The sequence below is a fragment of the Schistocerca serialis genome, chromosome 8, assembly GCF_023864345.2.
Source record: "Schistocerca serialis cubense isolate TAMUIC-IGC-003099 chromosome 8, iqSchSeri2.2, whole genome shotgun sequence".
NCBI lineage: Eukaryota > Metazoa > Arthropoda > Insecta > Orthoptera > Acrididae > Schistocerca > Schistocerca serialis.
In genome coordinates, this window is record NC_064645.1 from 252,777,358 (window position 1) to 252,795,524 (window position 18,167).

General features: G+C 40.9%; 1 protein-coding gene across 2 annotated transcripts in view; it reads right to left on the bottom strand.

Annotated features, from left to right (window-relative positions):
• The window catches only part of LOC126416582 (uncharacterized), a 213,791-nt gene that overhangs the window by 135,259 nt on the left and 60,365 nt on the right, over positions 1-18,167 (bottom strand). For both annotated transcript variants that reach the window (XM_050084332.1, XM_050084334.1), the window contains exon 3: positions 15,337-16,494. In XM_050084332.1, the coding sequence (XP_049940289.1) occupies positions 15,337-16,494 (1,158 nt within the window). The remainder of the gene's footprint in view (positions 1-15,336; positions 16,495-18,167) is intronic.

Here is an 18,167-nt window from a genome sequence, read left to right on the forward strand (position 1 = left end):
AGGATGGCAATGTCCTCAGTGAATCGTATAATTAATATCCTTTCATCTTGAATTTTAATTCCACTCCTGAACCTTTCTTTTATTTCCACTGTTGCTTCTTCAATGTACGTATTGAACAGCAGGGGGGAAAGACTACATCCCTGTCTTACACGTTTTTTAAACCGAGCACTTCGTTCTTGGTTGTCCACTCTTGTTATTCCCTGTTGGCTATTGTTCATATTGTACATTACCCGGCTGTCCCTATAGCTTACCCCTATTTTTCTCAGAATTTCGAACATCTTGCACAATTTTACATTGTCGAAGGATTTTTCCAGGTTGACAAATCCTATGACAGTGTCTTGATATTTCTTTAGTCTTGCTTCCATTATCAACCACAACATCAGAATTGCCTCTCTGATGTCTTTACCTTTTCTAAAGCCAAACTGATTGTCATCTAGCACATCCTCAATTTTCTTTTTCATCCTTCTGTATGTTATTCTTGTCAGCAACTTGGACACATGAGCTATTAAGATGATGTGCGACAATTCTCACACTTGTAAGCTCTTGTAGTCTTCGGAATTGTGTGGATGATATTTTTCTGAAAGTCAGATGGTATGTCACCAGATATGTCGCCTCAGCTACCTTATCATAAATTTATTGTGTTACAACTGGCTACGTTCATAGAACATCTTCAGGTTGTTAAGTCATGATTAAGTTGTGACACAAATGTCTGGTTGTTGTATGTAATGTTACAGACCAAATCCACAAGCAATGGTCATAAATATTCTGCCAAGAGCCTGGTGAAAGTACGGCACAGCATACAGTGCATGTTTGCCATACTTCTTCCCGGTGGTCAGCAGAATGTTTATGAAACTGTTTTTAATTTGTTCTATGACAGTTCATAAAGGAGCCAGACCATTCGCATCATGTACAACTTGGCACCCTGAACATGTTCTATAAATGAAACCGGTCATAACACACTAAATTTGTAATAAAACAGCTGAGATGATTTTCATTAATCAGTAACATCAGTGTTAGCTGTGGAGCTCAATATGATCCAGATTATTTCATGATTTCTTTGTTACCCTGTTGCTTAAGTATCATAATGTTCTGATGCTTTAAGTGAGGAAATATAACAGCTACATCTCTAAATTTCCACGTTTACCCTGCAAATCGATTTTAAGATTCATGGAAAAGGGCATTCTGTTTCTTTTTCTTTTCATTACGGTTCTTTATAGATAGTTTGTAGACATGGTGTGAAAATACTGACTGCTTAAATGTCGCTGTCTAAGCTGTTATTAGTCTACTTTTGTTATCTTATACTAGAAAGTTCTGGTTGTTGTACAAATAATGGAAGAAATAGTTGATCAGGCAAACATTCAAATCTGAGGAACAGAGCAACAGAACAAAAAATTCATTTAGGTTACCAGTAATTTCTTATTTATTACATAACCAGTTTCGAAGCCTAAAGCTCCATCTTCAGCGGTGCCTCCATATAATTAAGGAAACATATATGTGTGGGGCCAGTCAGTCATGGGAGGGGGTTACACCTTCATCAAACAACTGCAAGATGACATGCAAGTCACTAGGAACTTCCATGGAGTGCTGTTGAGTCGAGCAAAACGGCTGCTGGTCCTACACTTCTGAGTGTTTGTTTTATGTGGGTGCAACCATCCATGGCTGACTGGCCCAACCATCACACATTTATGTTCCAGACTTATTTGGTGGCACCTGAAGACAGTTTTAGGCTTCCAGTAAATAAAAAATTAGTGGTAAGTGAAGTGGATTTTTTATTCTATTAAAATACTGAAAGACCTACAGGCAACCACTCGTCGTATAACTGAGACATTGAACAGGCATCAGTCACATAAGTTTATCCTCATACCTTAAGGTAGCAGTATGTGAGATTTGAAGAATACTCTCAGGTTTATCCGTGAAAGCTAATTCAGTGAATTTTCTAAATAAATTCTTGCAATAAATCTGTTTCCATTGACTCACATTTTACAGAACACTTTCTCAAGAGATGAACATTCGCATGACCATTCACATTAATGTTCTTTGTACACACTCATGACCACTATAAGCATGGACGTCACATACCAGAGCAATAGTCTAAGACACAATATCATTTCAGAAGCAAGCTCTCAAGAGGCAACTAAACTTTGTGTTCTGCTTTACTGCAGGTCTTGTCAAGGAGGAAGCCTTGTCAGAGAGGTCCACTGCATTACCGTCTAGGGAAGTGATTCCAGTGATGGTTTCCTGTTGCCTTCTACTGATGATGATGAAATGATAATGAGGACAACACAACACCCAGTCCTTGAGCGCAGAAAATCTCCGGCCCAGCCGGGAATCGAACCCGGGCCCCTTGGCGTGACTGAGCACCGTGTTGACTACTCAGCTATCGGGGTGGACTCAAAAGGCAAAGAGCTATTAAAACCTCTAGGCACATTGGGTTTTATTATTTTTATTTTTTTTTAATATGATTAATGAATGGAGATTGGGAAGTGTGTTTGCTAAAAGAAAAGCTGCTCCTCTCTACACTGTCTCACTTTAACAGTACCTAAGCTAGGGGTGTTTTGTTTCTTTGGTTTTCTACTCCATCTATCTGCCTCTCTCTCTCTCTCTCTCTCTCTCTACCTATCTCTTTGCACCCATGATTCACAGAAGACTGCAACTAATTCTTGAATTCCTAGGAAAGAATAGATCTTGAAATTTTATGGAAATGAAAATTTACTCAAGAAAGCTGGCTAAGACTTGCCATTAGGGGGTGAATTATCAGTATTGCCAAGAGGCACATAAGAAAACAAGACAAGATCTTTGTCTACCTCTTCCTCACAACATGTGAATTCTTCTCATTCTAGAGTATGAGTAATCTGCCTTTCCTTTTTAACCTTTCCTAAACTACCATTCTTCCACCTCAAGGAAGCAATTATTAATTCCAAAAGCTAGGATGGTGTTCTGTATTATTGCAAGGGCCTACTGGCAGTAGTAATATTTTGCCTCCTGAAATTCTGTAAGCGAATTTTTATTATGTACAGGAAATGTCATCCAAATGACATAGGTGTTGAAGCAGCTGTTGAATTACTGATGCTGTATTGCATTGCATGTTCAGCAACTGGGTGGTGGAGTTTGCATTTAGCAATAGTCTTGCAGTGACATTTTGTCTGAGTAGACTGCATGCTAAATATTACACCCAAAAATGAATACTGTGCAGTAACACTTTATATTGTGTTGTGCTGAGTTTGACTGGATAAGAAATACCTGTAACTAGACCCCCGTACGAGGACAGGTGTGAGTGTTTAGAACAAAAAAACTGTTTTAAGTTAATTGGGAGAGAGAATACCAGTTAGGAGGAAGAGGTAGGATTTTGGTAGGGTATCTCTCATTTCAGGGCAGGGCAAAAGGCAGCTGAAACCATGGTGATGGATTTCATTTTTTTCAAGATACTGCTGATATTAAGTAGTAAAGAGATTACTGGTTATTGAGTAGAGGGTCAAATGATTAGAGCAATTAAGTTAGTTGAAGGTAGGAGTTTTACAGTTTACAGTTAGTTCAAATATGAAGGAATATTGAGGGCCAAAAGTCATATGTGTGTTACAATCTGTTGTGCAGCTCAGTGGTATGATACCATAATGCAAGTGGGACTGCAGAGCACCAAGTTAAGCAACACAAAGGAGAACACTGTGTCATTGACCAATGGAGGACATGACACAAAGCTGCTCACTGCACACCATTGTGTCAACATTGAAAGCACAAATTGGGTCAGTTATGATAGCTGAGCAACACCAAAATATTCCACTGACCTGCTGAGGACAAAGAACTGCAGACATCAGTGGCAGAAAGCCATGCTTAAGGACCAGCAGCCAGTTCATTGTCATCAACCATTGTGAGGCATTGGAGTGATGCAGAGACTGTGTAACTCAGCACCACCACCAGTTCCAAGTCATCACTGTCATCATAGTCAGCATAATTGTCACTGTTGTAATACAGGTCATCACCTAAAAGGTGCCAGAGTGACGCCACTGCTATAGTCATCACCATCACTATCATAGGACGCCATCAGTGGGACGCTGCCTGTCATGCGAGTCATTTCCTGGAGTGGGTTGCGATAATGCACTGTCGCCATCATGCTGGGACACTGCCTGCACAAATGTCGTGACTGGGGCTAGAGCAAGGGACTCTGGCCTGCCAACACCACACAGCCACTGCTGGGGATGGTTGTTGAAACGACACTTACCTGTCCCACTGCTGCCGCCACCAAGCCCCCCTTTTTTTTCTGTTCATTCTCATTCAAGGTGTTGTAGTGGTTCCACATATTTAACCAACACCCAGTCTTTCAAAAATGATCTTCAGCCTGTTGCCGTAGTGCTTCTTGTGGTTGCGATACATGCTGATTTTTGCATATTCACACTTCATGTAAACGCGGAATTCTATCTCGTTGTCTGACACAAGTTTGTGGATGACATAACTAACATATTTTCCCAGTAACCAGCTAATGGCGTTGGTTTTTAATTTCGGAAAGTATGTCATGTCTGGTCTCAGGAGAAGCGATGGCATTATACATTCCGTACAGGATCTGGTGAGAAAGGCGATTTGTTGCCTGATCCAATTCCAGTTATGCACATTGCCACCACAGGTGAATCTGTGGATGAGTGTATCCACCAGATTGCATTTTCCACAAAGGTGTGTCTGGTTTAAACCGATCCCATATAGCCTCTCGTTGGTGCTGATGACATTGTTAATTGTTTTGTGCCATGGGGAAATAGTGTCTGTAGATAGCCCGGCATAGTTGATGTTCCGCCATACAGCTTTCCAGTCACAATTTGGGAAATTCGTTACAATTTTGTTTCTGCCCTCATTTAACTTCCTTTCAAGTATGGTGTCACGCGCTGTGATACATGTGTTGCTTCTGATTTCGTCACTAAGATAAATTGCTTCGAGGAAAAAGTTCCTCACATACTGCAGACAGCATTAATCCTTCGCACATCAATCGGTGCTTGCAGGCTATGGGGTGTCACAGCCTCAAAGAGCTTTGCGGTTATACATTGTGGAAGTTCTCTGAGTATATGGAAAGTCCGTTTGAGGAACAGAGCAGACGCTTTATTGCGAATATCCACCAAATCGAGGCCCCCGTTTCTGACATCCAGTATAACGGTAGTAGCACCAACCCTGAATATGTCTCCTTGCCATAAATAATTGGTAACAGTGGACATGATCCCTTTCGCTACTAGTTTAGGGATTGGAAATACCTGCGCAGTGAAATACACTTTAGACAAAACGCAGGAGTTGATGAATCTGACTTTTTGCACCAGGTCCATAGTTTGATGGATGTTCTCCATTACAGCATCATGAACTTTCCTCCTAGTTTCCGTCCGGTTAAAAGCAGCCATCCTCATCGGACATGCCATTAAGGTTATTCCCAAAGTTTTGTGTTTGTTGTCTTGTTTTGCCCATGCCAGTCGGAGGTGGTTTAGGCCCCGTAGATTCAATATTTTACTTTTGTCTCATCGGACATGCCATTAAGGTTATTCCCAAAGTTTTGTGTTTGTTGTCTTGTTTTGCCCATGCCAGTCGGAGGTGGTTTAGGCCCCGTAGATTCAATATTTTACTTTTGTTTTCATTTGTTGTCGCTCCTGACGCTAGACAATACCTTTGGATTCCTCTTTCCAGTGTAACTGTCTCCTCCTTATTCCTTATTACATGTCATCAGCATAAGCTCGTATGACAGTTTTCTCACCACTCAATGTTATGCCTATTAACCTTGCGCGGACAGTGCGGAGGAAGGGCTCTAAAGATACAGAAAATAAACATACATAAGGGACTGCCCTGTGGAACCCCACGCCTTATCTGTATGAGTTTAGATGTTTGGCCATTAATTGCTATTTTCGCATTTATACCTGTTGCAATATTTCTTGGCATGTTGACAATCTGGGGGTGGAAAGCCATTCTTGACAGCGTCGCAAAGAGGTATCTATGACTAACGCGGTCAAAAGCTTTGTTAAAATCTATAAAGATTAAAGCACATTTTATACTTGTCACTGAGGTAATTGCAATGACGTCTCTGTATGCAGATAGACTTTCGAATATCGTTCTGGTCGGAGAACAAGATTGATGATGACTCAATATTTTGTTGGGAAAGGAAGACAGTCTTTTGTTGACAATACGCGAAATTATTTTGTAATCAGAATTTAGTAGCGAAAGTGGCCGAAAATTGTTTAAGTTGGTTTTGCCTTTCTCTTAGGAATCAGTACTATTTTACTTTCCTTAAACTCTGCAGGGACCGTTTTTCCGTCCAGGACCTCATTTGCCATGGAAGTGATCTTGTCCCCAATTATAGACCAGTAGCGGGCATAAAACTCCACAGGGAGGCCATCAAGTCTTGGAGATTTTTTGAGAGGTGAGTTACGCACTGCCTCATGCACTTCATCTTTAGTAATAGTTGACAGGACGTCAGCGTTGTCAGTTCCCGACCATTGTGGACCTAAAATAGTGAGAAAGTCCTCGAGAGCTGCATCTTCCACTGTGGTAGGGGCATATAAGGTTTCATAGTACCTATGGACTTCGTCCAGTATTTCTTTCTGGCATGTGAGCTTCGTACCAGTATGCATCTGGACTTCATCAATAAAAGTTTGACATCTGTTTTAGCATGCCACACCAAGTGATATAGAGAAGCTGTTTCATCTGCTACAACTGATGTGGCTTTCGATTTAATTTTTAGTCCCTCCATCTGTTGCCGTTTAATGCTTAATAACTTGGCTTTTATTATTTTTTTTTTTTTATATCATTCAGACGAATTATGTCATCATGGGCCTGTTGATATAAGTCTCTTAAAACTTTATAATAAAACTCCATTGTATTCCTCAACTCCCTGTGCCTCGCTGCACTAAACTGCATGACAACTTTCCGCAGCCTTGGTTTAGCCCTCCTAGTCCACCAGTCAATGACTGTTGGGTGCTTGTCTACTGTGCGGAGGCACATAGTCCACACTACTCTTATTTCCTGTTCCAGTTCTTCATCAGTTAAAACAGAGATATTTAAATTCCATTGGCCTCTGAATCGACGGGTTGGCTGTACACTTAAATTAAAGCAAGTTAAAAGTGTACTGTGATCACTAAAATACACGGGAATAGTTTCAACGTTTAATCAATAATTTTGCAAATTCTGTGACATGTAAATTCTATCTAATCTGCTGTGGGAGTGGCTGGCTATATATGTGAACCCGACTGACGTCGGGTGCTGAAGTTCCCTCACATCCTTAACATGTAGATCACTTACTAACTTTTTTAATTGTGGCGAGTAGTTGAAATTGGGTTGTTGATCCTTCTGGTTTAAAACACAGTTAAAATCTCCACCTAGTATAAGAGAACACGGATTTTTCCTCAATAAATAAATCAGTTCATCTTGAAAAAACTTCGCACGATCCAATTTGTGGGAATTTCCTGATGGGGCGTAAAGGTTAAGCACTGTCACATTGAAAATTTTTAGGCCTATGGCTCTTCCTGATTCTAGTCATTTGATTTCAGTCATCGGAATGCCTTCCCTTATAAGAATGGCTGTACCGATATTGGCTTCCATAGAAACATTAACAATTTCAAAAAAGCCTGGGATCCGAAATTCCGTTATCGCAACTTCTTGTAGCAACGCGATATCTGTCCCAGACTGGTACAAGAATTCTTTTAGTGCTGCCAATTTCAAGGGTGACTGTATTTTACTAATGTTAATAGTAGTAATGCTATAAGCTTGCATCACAGACATACCAGAAGAATCTATATGGGATGAGGATCGGTATGATTACAGCAGCAACGTGCTTCTCTACAAGTCACGATCTTTACAAGCTGTGTGCCCATTACATGTACTAACTTCCTAGAAAAATTTTCACTGCTTTTAAACAAAGAGCTTGAGAAGAAAAGTATCCTGAAATCCTGAAAATGCATTGCTATAAGTCACTGTGGCCCTTCTCTTTCTCCTCTTCAGTGTTGGCCCTGATGACTTCATATTTAATATTCTTTTTCGTGATGTCTTTCTTCTCTGGTGTGGCTTTCGCTTGATGACGCGTGACAGCAAGACCTGGTTTCGGTCGCAGCCGCTGGCGGTGGCCGTCTGGCGCAACGGCGGTGGCTTGCGAGTCGTCAATATTTGGTTCCGGCGTGGTGTCTGTTGTGTTGTCTTGCTGTCGAGGCGGTGATGCTTGTTTATTTCCTCCTTCGGCGCGGCGTTGTGCTTCGGAGTCAGCAGGTTGTTTACTTGGTACTTCCTCGTACTGTTCGCACTGTATGGGCTGTGCACTTGATGCGGTTATTGCAGCTGTGACCTCAGGCTAAGGGTCACATTTCCATGAAAGGTCATGACCGGCTGCGTCACTATCTGTTCGTGGTGGTGTAAGTGTTGTGACTTGGCAAGACATCCAAGTCACAATGAGAGGATGCCGAAAGGCACGCGCTTAAGCTCACGCAGATTGGCGTGAGGTCTGGAACAGTTAAGGGAATTAATAGTAGCAAATAAAGTACGTAGTTGATATAATACTTAACTTTAATCCACAATTGGAGAACATTGGTCTGACGGTACAGGCATCACAATATATATAGCAAAGGATTATGGCGCCTTGCTAAGTCATAGCAAATGACATAGCTGAAGGCTATGCTAACTATTGTCTCGGCTAATGAGAGCGTAGTTGTCAGTGATCCATCTCTGGCAAAGTCGGCTGTACAACTGGGGCGAGTGCCAGGACGTCTCTCAAGACCTGCCGTGTGGTGGCGCTCGGTCTGCTATCACTGACAGTGGCGACACGCGGGTCCGACGTATACTAATGGACCGCGGCCGATTGAAAGGCTACCACCTAGCAAGTGTGGTGTCTGGCGGTGACACCACAGTAAGTCCTTGAGCGGAAGTGGGAGTCACATCGACCTGCATTTCATCTCCTTTTTCCACTTCCAACAGATCTTCAGGACTGGGCTTCGGCTTCCTGGCAACGGGTGTTTCACAGGAAGAGTCCTCATCAACATTTTTTTCAGTGTCCTCTGGAGGACACTTTTTAGTGGGAATCTCGCTGTCACAGGACGGAATTTCAGCAGTTAATGCAGGTTTTAAAGACGGAAAGTCATTAACATAAAGTGCAACATTTTCAGAGGTAGTAACAGGATCCACGACAGCCGCCGGCTCTGTTGTATTACTGGCTGGCAACAAATTGTTGAGTGTTAATTTCCGGCATTGCGTAAGGTTATTTGTTAGCACAAAAACACGTCGAGGGCAGTCCTGACGAAGGTGACCAGACTCGTTACATACATGGCATGTAGGGGTTTGCCCTGAGTACATAACATGTGCCTTGTGCCTCTCAACAAAGATGTGGGAGGGAATGTTTGCCTTCACTTCCATCGCCATGGAGCGAATGCCGTTAAAGCACTGCAGCTTGAAATGTGAAGCCCACCTTTCGTCGACTATTTGCCTGACAACCCCATACTTTGAAAGGACATCTTTAATTTTTGAGTTGTCTACTTCTATGGGAATATTCAAAACCCTAACATTCCTAATTACAGACTCAGAATTCCGGAGTTTTACAGTACTTTTTGCCACAAAGCGGTCTACACTCACGGAATCGTTAAACTTTACAAAAATGCAGTATTCATCAGAGTCTAGCTGCATGGTATGAACAAATTCAGAATGAAGGATAATTACCTCGGTAATCCAGCCGTGTATTTCAAGTGCAGAGGGCTGTAATCGATGGGTGTACTTGTCGAAGGTGAAAACCACGGTGTTTTTTCTCACGGAGTTTGCCATGGTGTTCTGCAGCAAAGAAATCTCAGACAACGCCGAAATCCCAACGACACTACGTAGAAAGACGACATGAACAAAGACCAAATGCTCAATTGATAATGCTTAATTCACATGCAAAACGCCAATAAACGATCACGAAACACGAAAACACTGGCATAAACACTGAACGTTCACGGAGCAAACTTGAGGAGCGTGCAACCGCTGCGACAGCTAAAGCCAGAATGACCTCAGTGTGTGTTTCCAGCCACCATGCTATGACCCAGTATGGCCGTAGCACTGCTGCTGAGGCAGTGGCTTCCAGTTATGCCAGCACAGCTACAGTTGCCACAGCGTGCGTACGTGTGAGCATCCACCACCTACCTTGGTCACTGCCGAGAATATTATGAGTGGAAGCAAACCTTTCCCAGGGGGCCAACAACCAATGTATTGCAGTTGATCAATAAATATTGTTATTCTGTCATCAGGAGCCATCCATGGACATACCCCCACCATCCTTTTCCTCATGCCCAGCAGGGAATCCATGTTTGAATCTGGTGACAGGTGGTGGAGTCCCATGCCTGTTTACAACTGAATGGATTACAAGAGAAATGTGCTTGATGATGGCAGGGGAACTCTCTTTCCAAATTAAAAATGCAAGGAATTGCTTGTTATTAATGGCTCTGTTATGGTTATCAACACGTTCAGCTAACTCCTGTTTCCATCTGCAGGGTTTAGTATCCACAAATACCAAAGTTGTAGGGGGTGGACTTCTAACACAGAACAGGTAACAGCTTTAAAATTTGGGTTATTGTTGGTGATAGGTGCATTTGATACAAATAGTTTCTAAGAACACATCAGTGTGGTAGTTCGCTGAGATGAGAAGGGTCAGGCAAAGTGGATCTGGGATATGCTGAGGTTCTAAAGGAAAGAGAAGAGGCTGTTGTTTCCAATGCATTTGTATCACTATAGATCATATCAATGGAACTGAACTAGGCAAAGGGTTTAGTGTGTTGCACAACAGGAAGAATTCTCCAATCAGCACATACAGGGAGGATGATGATGATTATTATGATGATGATAATAATAATGATGTTGATCATGATGTTGATGATGATGGTGATATACTGGTGCAGGTGCACGGCAACAAGGTCTTTGGTGCCCATACTGAAATTTCACAAGACGAGTGGGCTTAAAGAGTGCAAAACGATTAAATTTGTAATTACAAGGAAAAACAGAAAGAACACCCTAACAGCACACAAGTGCATGCACATGCACACAGACTGAAAATATACAGTAAAAAGGAAAAAGCAAGGGAAAGAAGTAAAAGAATACAACAGATGGCTGTGGCTGATTGATCGCTGAAACAAAAAAGATGATCCAGCCACTCTGCAACACACTAAAATCTCGAGCCTAAAAGCTTTTGATCAGAGAAGAAAGCCATGGGTTAGTGGACATGGCAATTTAGTCACTTCACCCCACCAGAGTGACTGGCAAGAGGAATCCTACGCCAGCCAGAAGGTTCACCAATCACAGCTTATTGTCTATCACTGCCAGCGAATCCTCCTCCCATGGATCTCTGACTCAGCAGCAAAATGACACCCCACAGACAAGTAAAACATCATGTCGCGTCATTTTCCCTGCATGCCTCCTTGGTGGCTTGGTCTGCCCAGTGATTTCCCCAAATTCTTGCATGGGCCAATACCCAGCAAAATCATACCACTCTTGAAGCAAGTACTGGTGATCATGTATTAGCTAGGCTATTTTCCCTGCCAGGTGCAAGTGCTGCAATGATTGTAGGGCCCTAACAGAAGAGGAACACACAAGAAACTGTTTGCCCTGAAGGTGCCTCATCTGTTTGAATGTCTTCAGGATTACATGGAGCTCTGTAGTAAACACAGTACATTCACAAGAGGACAAATCCTAAGGACATGGTGTGGGAACACTACCGAACAGCCAAGGGAGTCCCAGGGTACACAACTTTAAAACTGTGATGCCTATCCAAAACGATAAAAAACAGAGACTGAAAAATAAAATCTGGAGTCCAATCTTTCTTAAAATTCATTAGGTCTAAAATAAATCTGGGTCTCTGGAATAGGCATGGTGGATATCGGCACCAAACTTGGTGTAAAACTTTAAAAGGCAATCCTTCCTACAAATCCCATAGGGTCCTGTCACTCATTAATGATTATGAAAAAAGACTTTTCATTGGCAGCCAAGAAATGCTATGGTGTGCAGGTCAGTGTGGACAGTGTTTTACAAGCCGGTCGCACCCTGAGGTTTTGTCGCCTGATATGAAGAGGTGGCTCACTAGCCTCAGTGCAAAAACTCGGTTTAGGGCTGGTTCTAAAGGCTCCAGTGGCCAGCCAAATTCCTTCTTGGCACACTGCCCTTCAACTTTTTAAAATAAGACCCATACACCATGCACCCCTAATCAAGCCAATGTCATAAAAAGGCCCTGTAAGACTGGAGCAGACAAATTTGGTCTTCTCCCCATAAGTTGTGGCAAAGATATTATAAAATACTGAGTGCTTTTAAGGACCATCCTTTCTGGTCACTAGGGTGCCTCACCATGTATTTAAAAGTAAGAACAGCGTCCTCCATCCACACAGATTAAAACAGTATGCAATAATTAAAAATATTGCACACAGACGTGTCAGTGGAGCAATTAAAACCCCTCTTCTCCATCCCTTCCTCCAGCTGTCAAGTAGACACCTGTAACTCACGAGTTGCTGTTGCAAGGCTCGAGGAGGAACAAAAGACCGAGAAGTTATCAACAAACAAAGAACATTCGACAGGACATTTAACTACTGATATGATGCTATTTATATCTATGGCAAAGACAGTCACACTTGAATCACTACCTTGAGGGACACCGTTCTCTTGCTCGAAGTGATCAGAGGGTGCGCCAATGACTTGATATTGGGGGGACCATATAAAGATGGGAAGACATCCACAAAAGCCCCATTCATGGTGCTGCCTGAGGATAACATGCCTTCAAGTAGTACCATTTGCCTTCTTGAAGTCAAAAAATATATCCATTAAGTGATACCAGAGTAGTAAAGTATAGCTGCTTTCAGAAGAGCCAGAGTATCAAAAGTGGAGTGATATTTCCTGAGCCCAAACTAAGAAGCAGCCTGGATTCTAAGATCCAGACAAGGGGGTGGTTGATAATGCACTCCATGTCTTTCCCACACAGCTAGAGATGACAACACTACAATAACTATTCATTGATGTGTGGTCATTCCCAGGTTTTAAAAGCAGAATTAAAATAGCCACTTTCCAGCAGTTGAGAAAGTGTCCTGACACTTAAATGAAGTTAAAAAGTGTGAGGAGGAATTTGCTGCTCCACCGTAAGAGGTGCCATAACATACCACAGTGGACCTTATTGTGGGCAGGTGATGTATCAAAAACTGTAGGTAACACAGAATCCAGCCCCCATATGGAAAAGGGACAGATGTATTCTTCCTCATAGGTGGGAGTAAATTTCCAACTGCTCCTCTCAGCAGCCATTCTGCAGTGTCAGAAATCTGTATCCAGACTGGCAGTGGTGATAACAGTGCCAAATTAGGATGCTGTAGTCTGGGCTATGTCGCACAGGTTGCACTGGAGGAGTCACTGGGCATCTCCCTCCTCTTCTAGAAGCCTACTCAGGTCTCTCAAATGCTTCTACTCTTTCTGGAGCAGTTCATGGGACGCAGTAATTATTGCCATAATCTCTTTTTGCTTTCTCTAATAATACAGAAACATTTCACCTTTACTACCTAAAAGGCTGTGAGATTTTCTATAGTTGGTTGGCATTTAAACCTAGACAGAGGCATCTACTTGGTCAAGATTGCAGGGTTGCGTTCATCAGTCCACTGAGGGACAGACCACCTTTTCAGCTGGTCTGAAGACTGCAGAATGGATGGTTCAGGGTGATGGTGGAGCATTTTGATAATATGATCTACCCATTCCTAGATGCTGTCATGGAGTTCAAACATGGCAAGTTCACTGTAAAGTGTCCAGTCTGTCCTAATGAGCATTCATCATGATGGCTTTCTTTTGGGTACCACTCTATCTGGCAAATGGATCCAGGTCAGGAAGTGATGACATGAGTGCAACTTATCGACCAATTCCCACTGAGCAGCATGTGCGAGACCCGGAGAAGATACCAAGAGACCAAAAACAATGGACGACCCTGTTGCAATGCTGCAGCATGTGCTCTGCTCCAAGTTCAACAAAAATACACATTAGGACATGAGAAGGCTCTCAATTGCCCTACTCCAGGGGCATGTAATTGTGGAACCCCAAAGCACACTGTGTGTGTTAAAATCACAACAGAGGACGAAGGGTTGAGGAGACTGAGTAAGGAGTTCACTGAAAGGCTCTTCATTTAGTATCTCATGTGGGGTTGGCAGACAGAGTGAAATATTGTCACCCTATGATGTACACATACTGATACAGTGACTGCTTGTGAGTTGCTCATGAGAGAAAGGAGTGAGAAGTGGTAAGTATTGTTTGTGAAAACAACCAACCACTCCTCCTTTAGCTGTCTCTCCATGAAGGTCATCTTTTTTGTGCAGAATGTAGCCACATAGCTCAGGGGTATAACGTGTGTCTCTTTAGAGACAGATATATACTGGTCTACACTGAGCTAATATGTGTAGTTCTTTCACATGTGACCTGAACCCTTTCAAGTTCCACTGAAGTGTGGAAACCATCTTAATGGTGAGGATTTCCTATGTCTCTCCCATTGTCACTCCTCAGGATTACTTGAGGGACTCATCTGTTCCCTCAGACGTCGACATCCATACCACTGAAAGTATGATCATCAGCCAATCCATCAGACAGGACAATTTTATAGGTCATCTTCAGATCAGTACATCTCATTACTGTGAAACACAGCTTGTCAGCAGGTCAAGGATTTCAAGAAAACTGAATCCTCACCCAGTTGGCAAGCTGCAATTCACAATTAACTGGAGCATGGGTCTGGAGATGTTCTGTATTATGAGTCAACACTAGTTATCCTAATAAAAGATACCAAGTGATGTAGGTGGCATTTTTAAGGATAACAAAATTCGTCCATTTTTGTTACAGTGTCTGAAGAGTGTATTCTACCAATACTAAGAGAGAGTTAAGAATCACTATATATATTATATGCTCTTTGATAAACTGTAGAACTGCACAGGAAAGAATTTCAACCTGAAATATCTTCAAAGTAATAAGCTGAAGTAGATGAAAATTGAGAAAGTAAATGTGATGTTAAATGTTATCTTTTATGCTACGAAGATGAATCTAATATTTCAAAAAATAAATAAATAAATAAATAAAATAGAAATAAAAAACACTGTGAAAATGATAGTGAGGGACAACATATTTGATTATTTATAACATAAGCACAAGTATAAATCACACACTAGTAAATAGATAATTTATATATCAAACATAACTTATTCTGGTTGGTTTTATATGTTCTGTCATATCTGGAAGTCTACTTCATGATAAAAAATTTAACTAATTGCACTAAGTGTCCACAAAAATTTATTCATACATCAAGTGCAAATTTTTTAATACATGCAGCATATTATGTAACTAAAATTACATTTTGACAAGTAATTTTAGCCTTACCTGAAGGTGTGATCTTTCCACAACAGCCAATATTTGTGCAGTATTTCTGCCTGACTACCATCTCTGTTATTGTCAGGTTTTCCATTAACTGATAGAGAAGTGCCTTTCTTTAGATTTCCCTTCAAAAATTTTTTCTTGCATTTTGTATGCATATTTTGCCTGACTAGTGTGCTCACAAACACTTCTGCAAACCCTTTTTTTGAAGAATTTCTCAATGCAGTTTCAGCACACGAATCCAGATGAGTACACTGTTCATCCCCTTCATCTTCTAAAGTTCTATCTTTTTTTGAAGATATTTCCAATTCATTCACTTGACTCTCTGCAGCATTTACCTCTTGTGTATCTTTGATAAAATCTATGGTGTCATCATTACTGATTTTCACATCAGATTGTGGGCTAAAATTTTGTTCAGTTTCAATGGAAACTTTACCTCCTGAAGACTCATTCTCTTGCTGAATTATTGTTACCTGCATCCCACCTACAACATCAATATCACATTTGGAAATGCATCCTACATTCGTAACTTTACACATTAATGAATCACATTTATAATTTATTATTTCATCTGAGAATGTATCAGTAATAGTGGAACTGTTCACTGCTTCAGAGACACATTTAGAACTGCTCATTAAATCTCTTGATTTAGGCATATTATCTACACTGTTCAGAACTTCTACAGTTACACCTGGGCATTTCATTAAACATGGAAGGTTTCTGGCATAATCTGATGGTTCAGAGCAATTTTCCTTTTCTTGATAAACTGTTTTACAGTTATTTGACTGCATTTGTTCAAGCCTATTTATCATCTCAGTCTTTTCTGGGCGCAAAGTACCATGTTGTTCCTTATTGGTAGCACAATCATGTTCATAAAAATCATTATTCTCATCTGACATTTGTGCAGAACTGTGCTCAAAGGACTGCAAAACTTTCTGGTGTCCTGTTTCAGCAGTCTTACCACAGTTTACAGATAATGGTGCTTTAAGAGTAGGTTTCCTTTTGTTAAACTTAAAAGAGGTATCCAAGATTTTTGCATGCTTATCAAATCTTTTCTTGCTGAGTTCAATCTCTTTCTTGAATTCGTCTAGCTTTCTATTGACAATGGACAGTTCTCTCATCTTCACTCGCTTCCTTTGCTCTTCCTCTCTGAGTATCCTGGAACTTCAGATACAAGGATATAATGTTCTGTGCAAAAAGCCTTATGAATAATCGAACAAATAATGTCGATTTAATTCTAAATAAGACACTAAAAACATTAAAGCTATTGACCCTACCCATAAGGAAACAGAAAATAAACTTGAAATTACCAGCTGCAAAATTATTCACATCTGATGAGAATGAGAAACAATAGAGAGTAATAAATTTCTTCATTGTGAAATAAGAGAAAATATTGCTAGATAAAAAGGTGTACAAAATGGCATATGTATGAAAGCTAACATGAGTTAAGGATTACTTCCCTACATATAAGTACGAGATGATAATGATGATGATGATGATTTGTGGTAAAGGCACTAAATAGCATGATCATCTGTACAATTCCTTGAATTAAATACCAATGAGTATGGTGAAAATCTGTTGAAAAATAACAATAAATTGAAAAACTAATTTTTTCCCACACACAAGAACTGAAAAGATAAGCCTGATATGGTGAGCATCATAAAAGACCATCAATAAAAGTCAGACAAAAACAGCTGAATAATTAGATAAATTCAAGTATCTTTCTCTTTCTGCAACAGCATTCATTGCTGAATGTAGCATGTAAGTGCCAGTCTTAGGTCAGCAATACATCAGTACCTAGTGCTGTTTCATCTGGATGTCGATGGCTTGAGACACTAATGTTCACACAGAATTTCTTCGTCTTAAATGAGATACACATTTATGAATGGGATCTTAAGCTTGCTTACATTATACACTAGTAGAATAGTCCTTTCAGAACATCAAAACATGTCAGTTTTCTACTGTTACATATGCGTAAAAACTTTATTTTCTTGAATGTGTGCAATAATCAATATTTTCACCTTTTTATTACTATTATTATTATTATTATTATTATTATTATTATTATTATTTCGTAACAAACATTCACTTAATCTGAGAAGCACTGAGCAGTGGACCAACATTTAAAAAAAGAAGTCAATGACCAAAAGTCAACAGACCAGTGAAGTTGCATCATTTAATGTGTTGGGATGGCAGGGGTTGTTTGGGGTAAATAGAGCACTCTGACAAAGAACGCAACAAGCCAAATAAATGAGTAACGGCAGTCACAAACATCATGGCTATGGGCACAGTCACTGTTAAATTCCTTTCTATACAGTCCAGTCACATTAATGTGACCACCACCTATGTTTGATCTCAATGTACAATTACCACTCACAGATGGCATGTGGCCGCTCTAGCAGTGGAGGATATCCACAGAATGTTTGGGAATGCGGAAAACAGCGCAGTCATTGTCATAATGCTGAACGAAGCAATTTAACTGACACCCAAAAGGGCATGATCACTGACTTTCAGGCCAAGGGTGGAATCATTTCCAAAATGGCTAAGTTTTTAAACTATTCACATGCTGCAGTGATTAAAGTATACCCTGCATGGCAAAATGGCGCTGTCCAAAACCCATACCAAGGCAACTCTAGTGCACCATGGGCCATAAATTACAGAGGTGAACAACAGCTGTGGAGTTGTGCATGGGCAAATAGAAGTGCAACTGCTGGCTGCTCAGACAAACCAAGAAGCTACCATATGTGTCTCCTCAAAGACTATTCAGTGAACATTGCTGCATATGGGCCTGTGCAGCAAGTGTCTGGTTCATGTACCCTTGCTGCCAGCTGCTCACT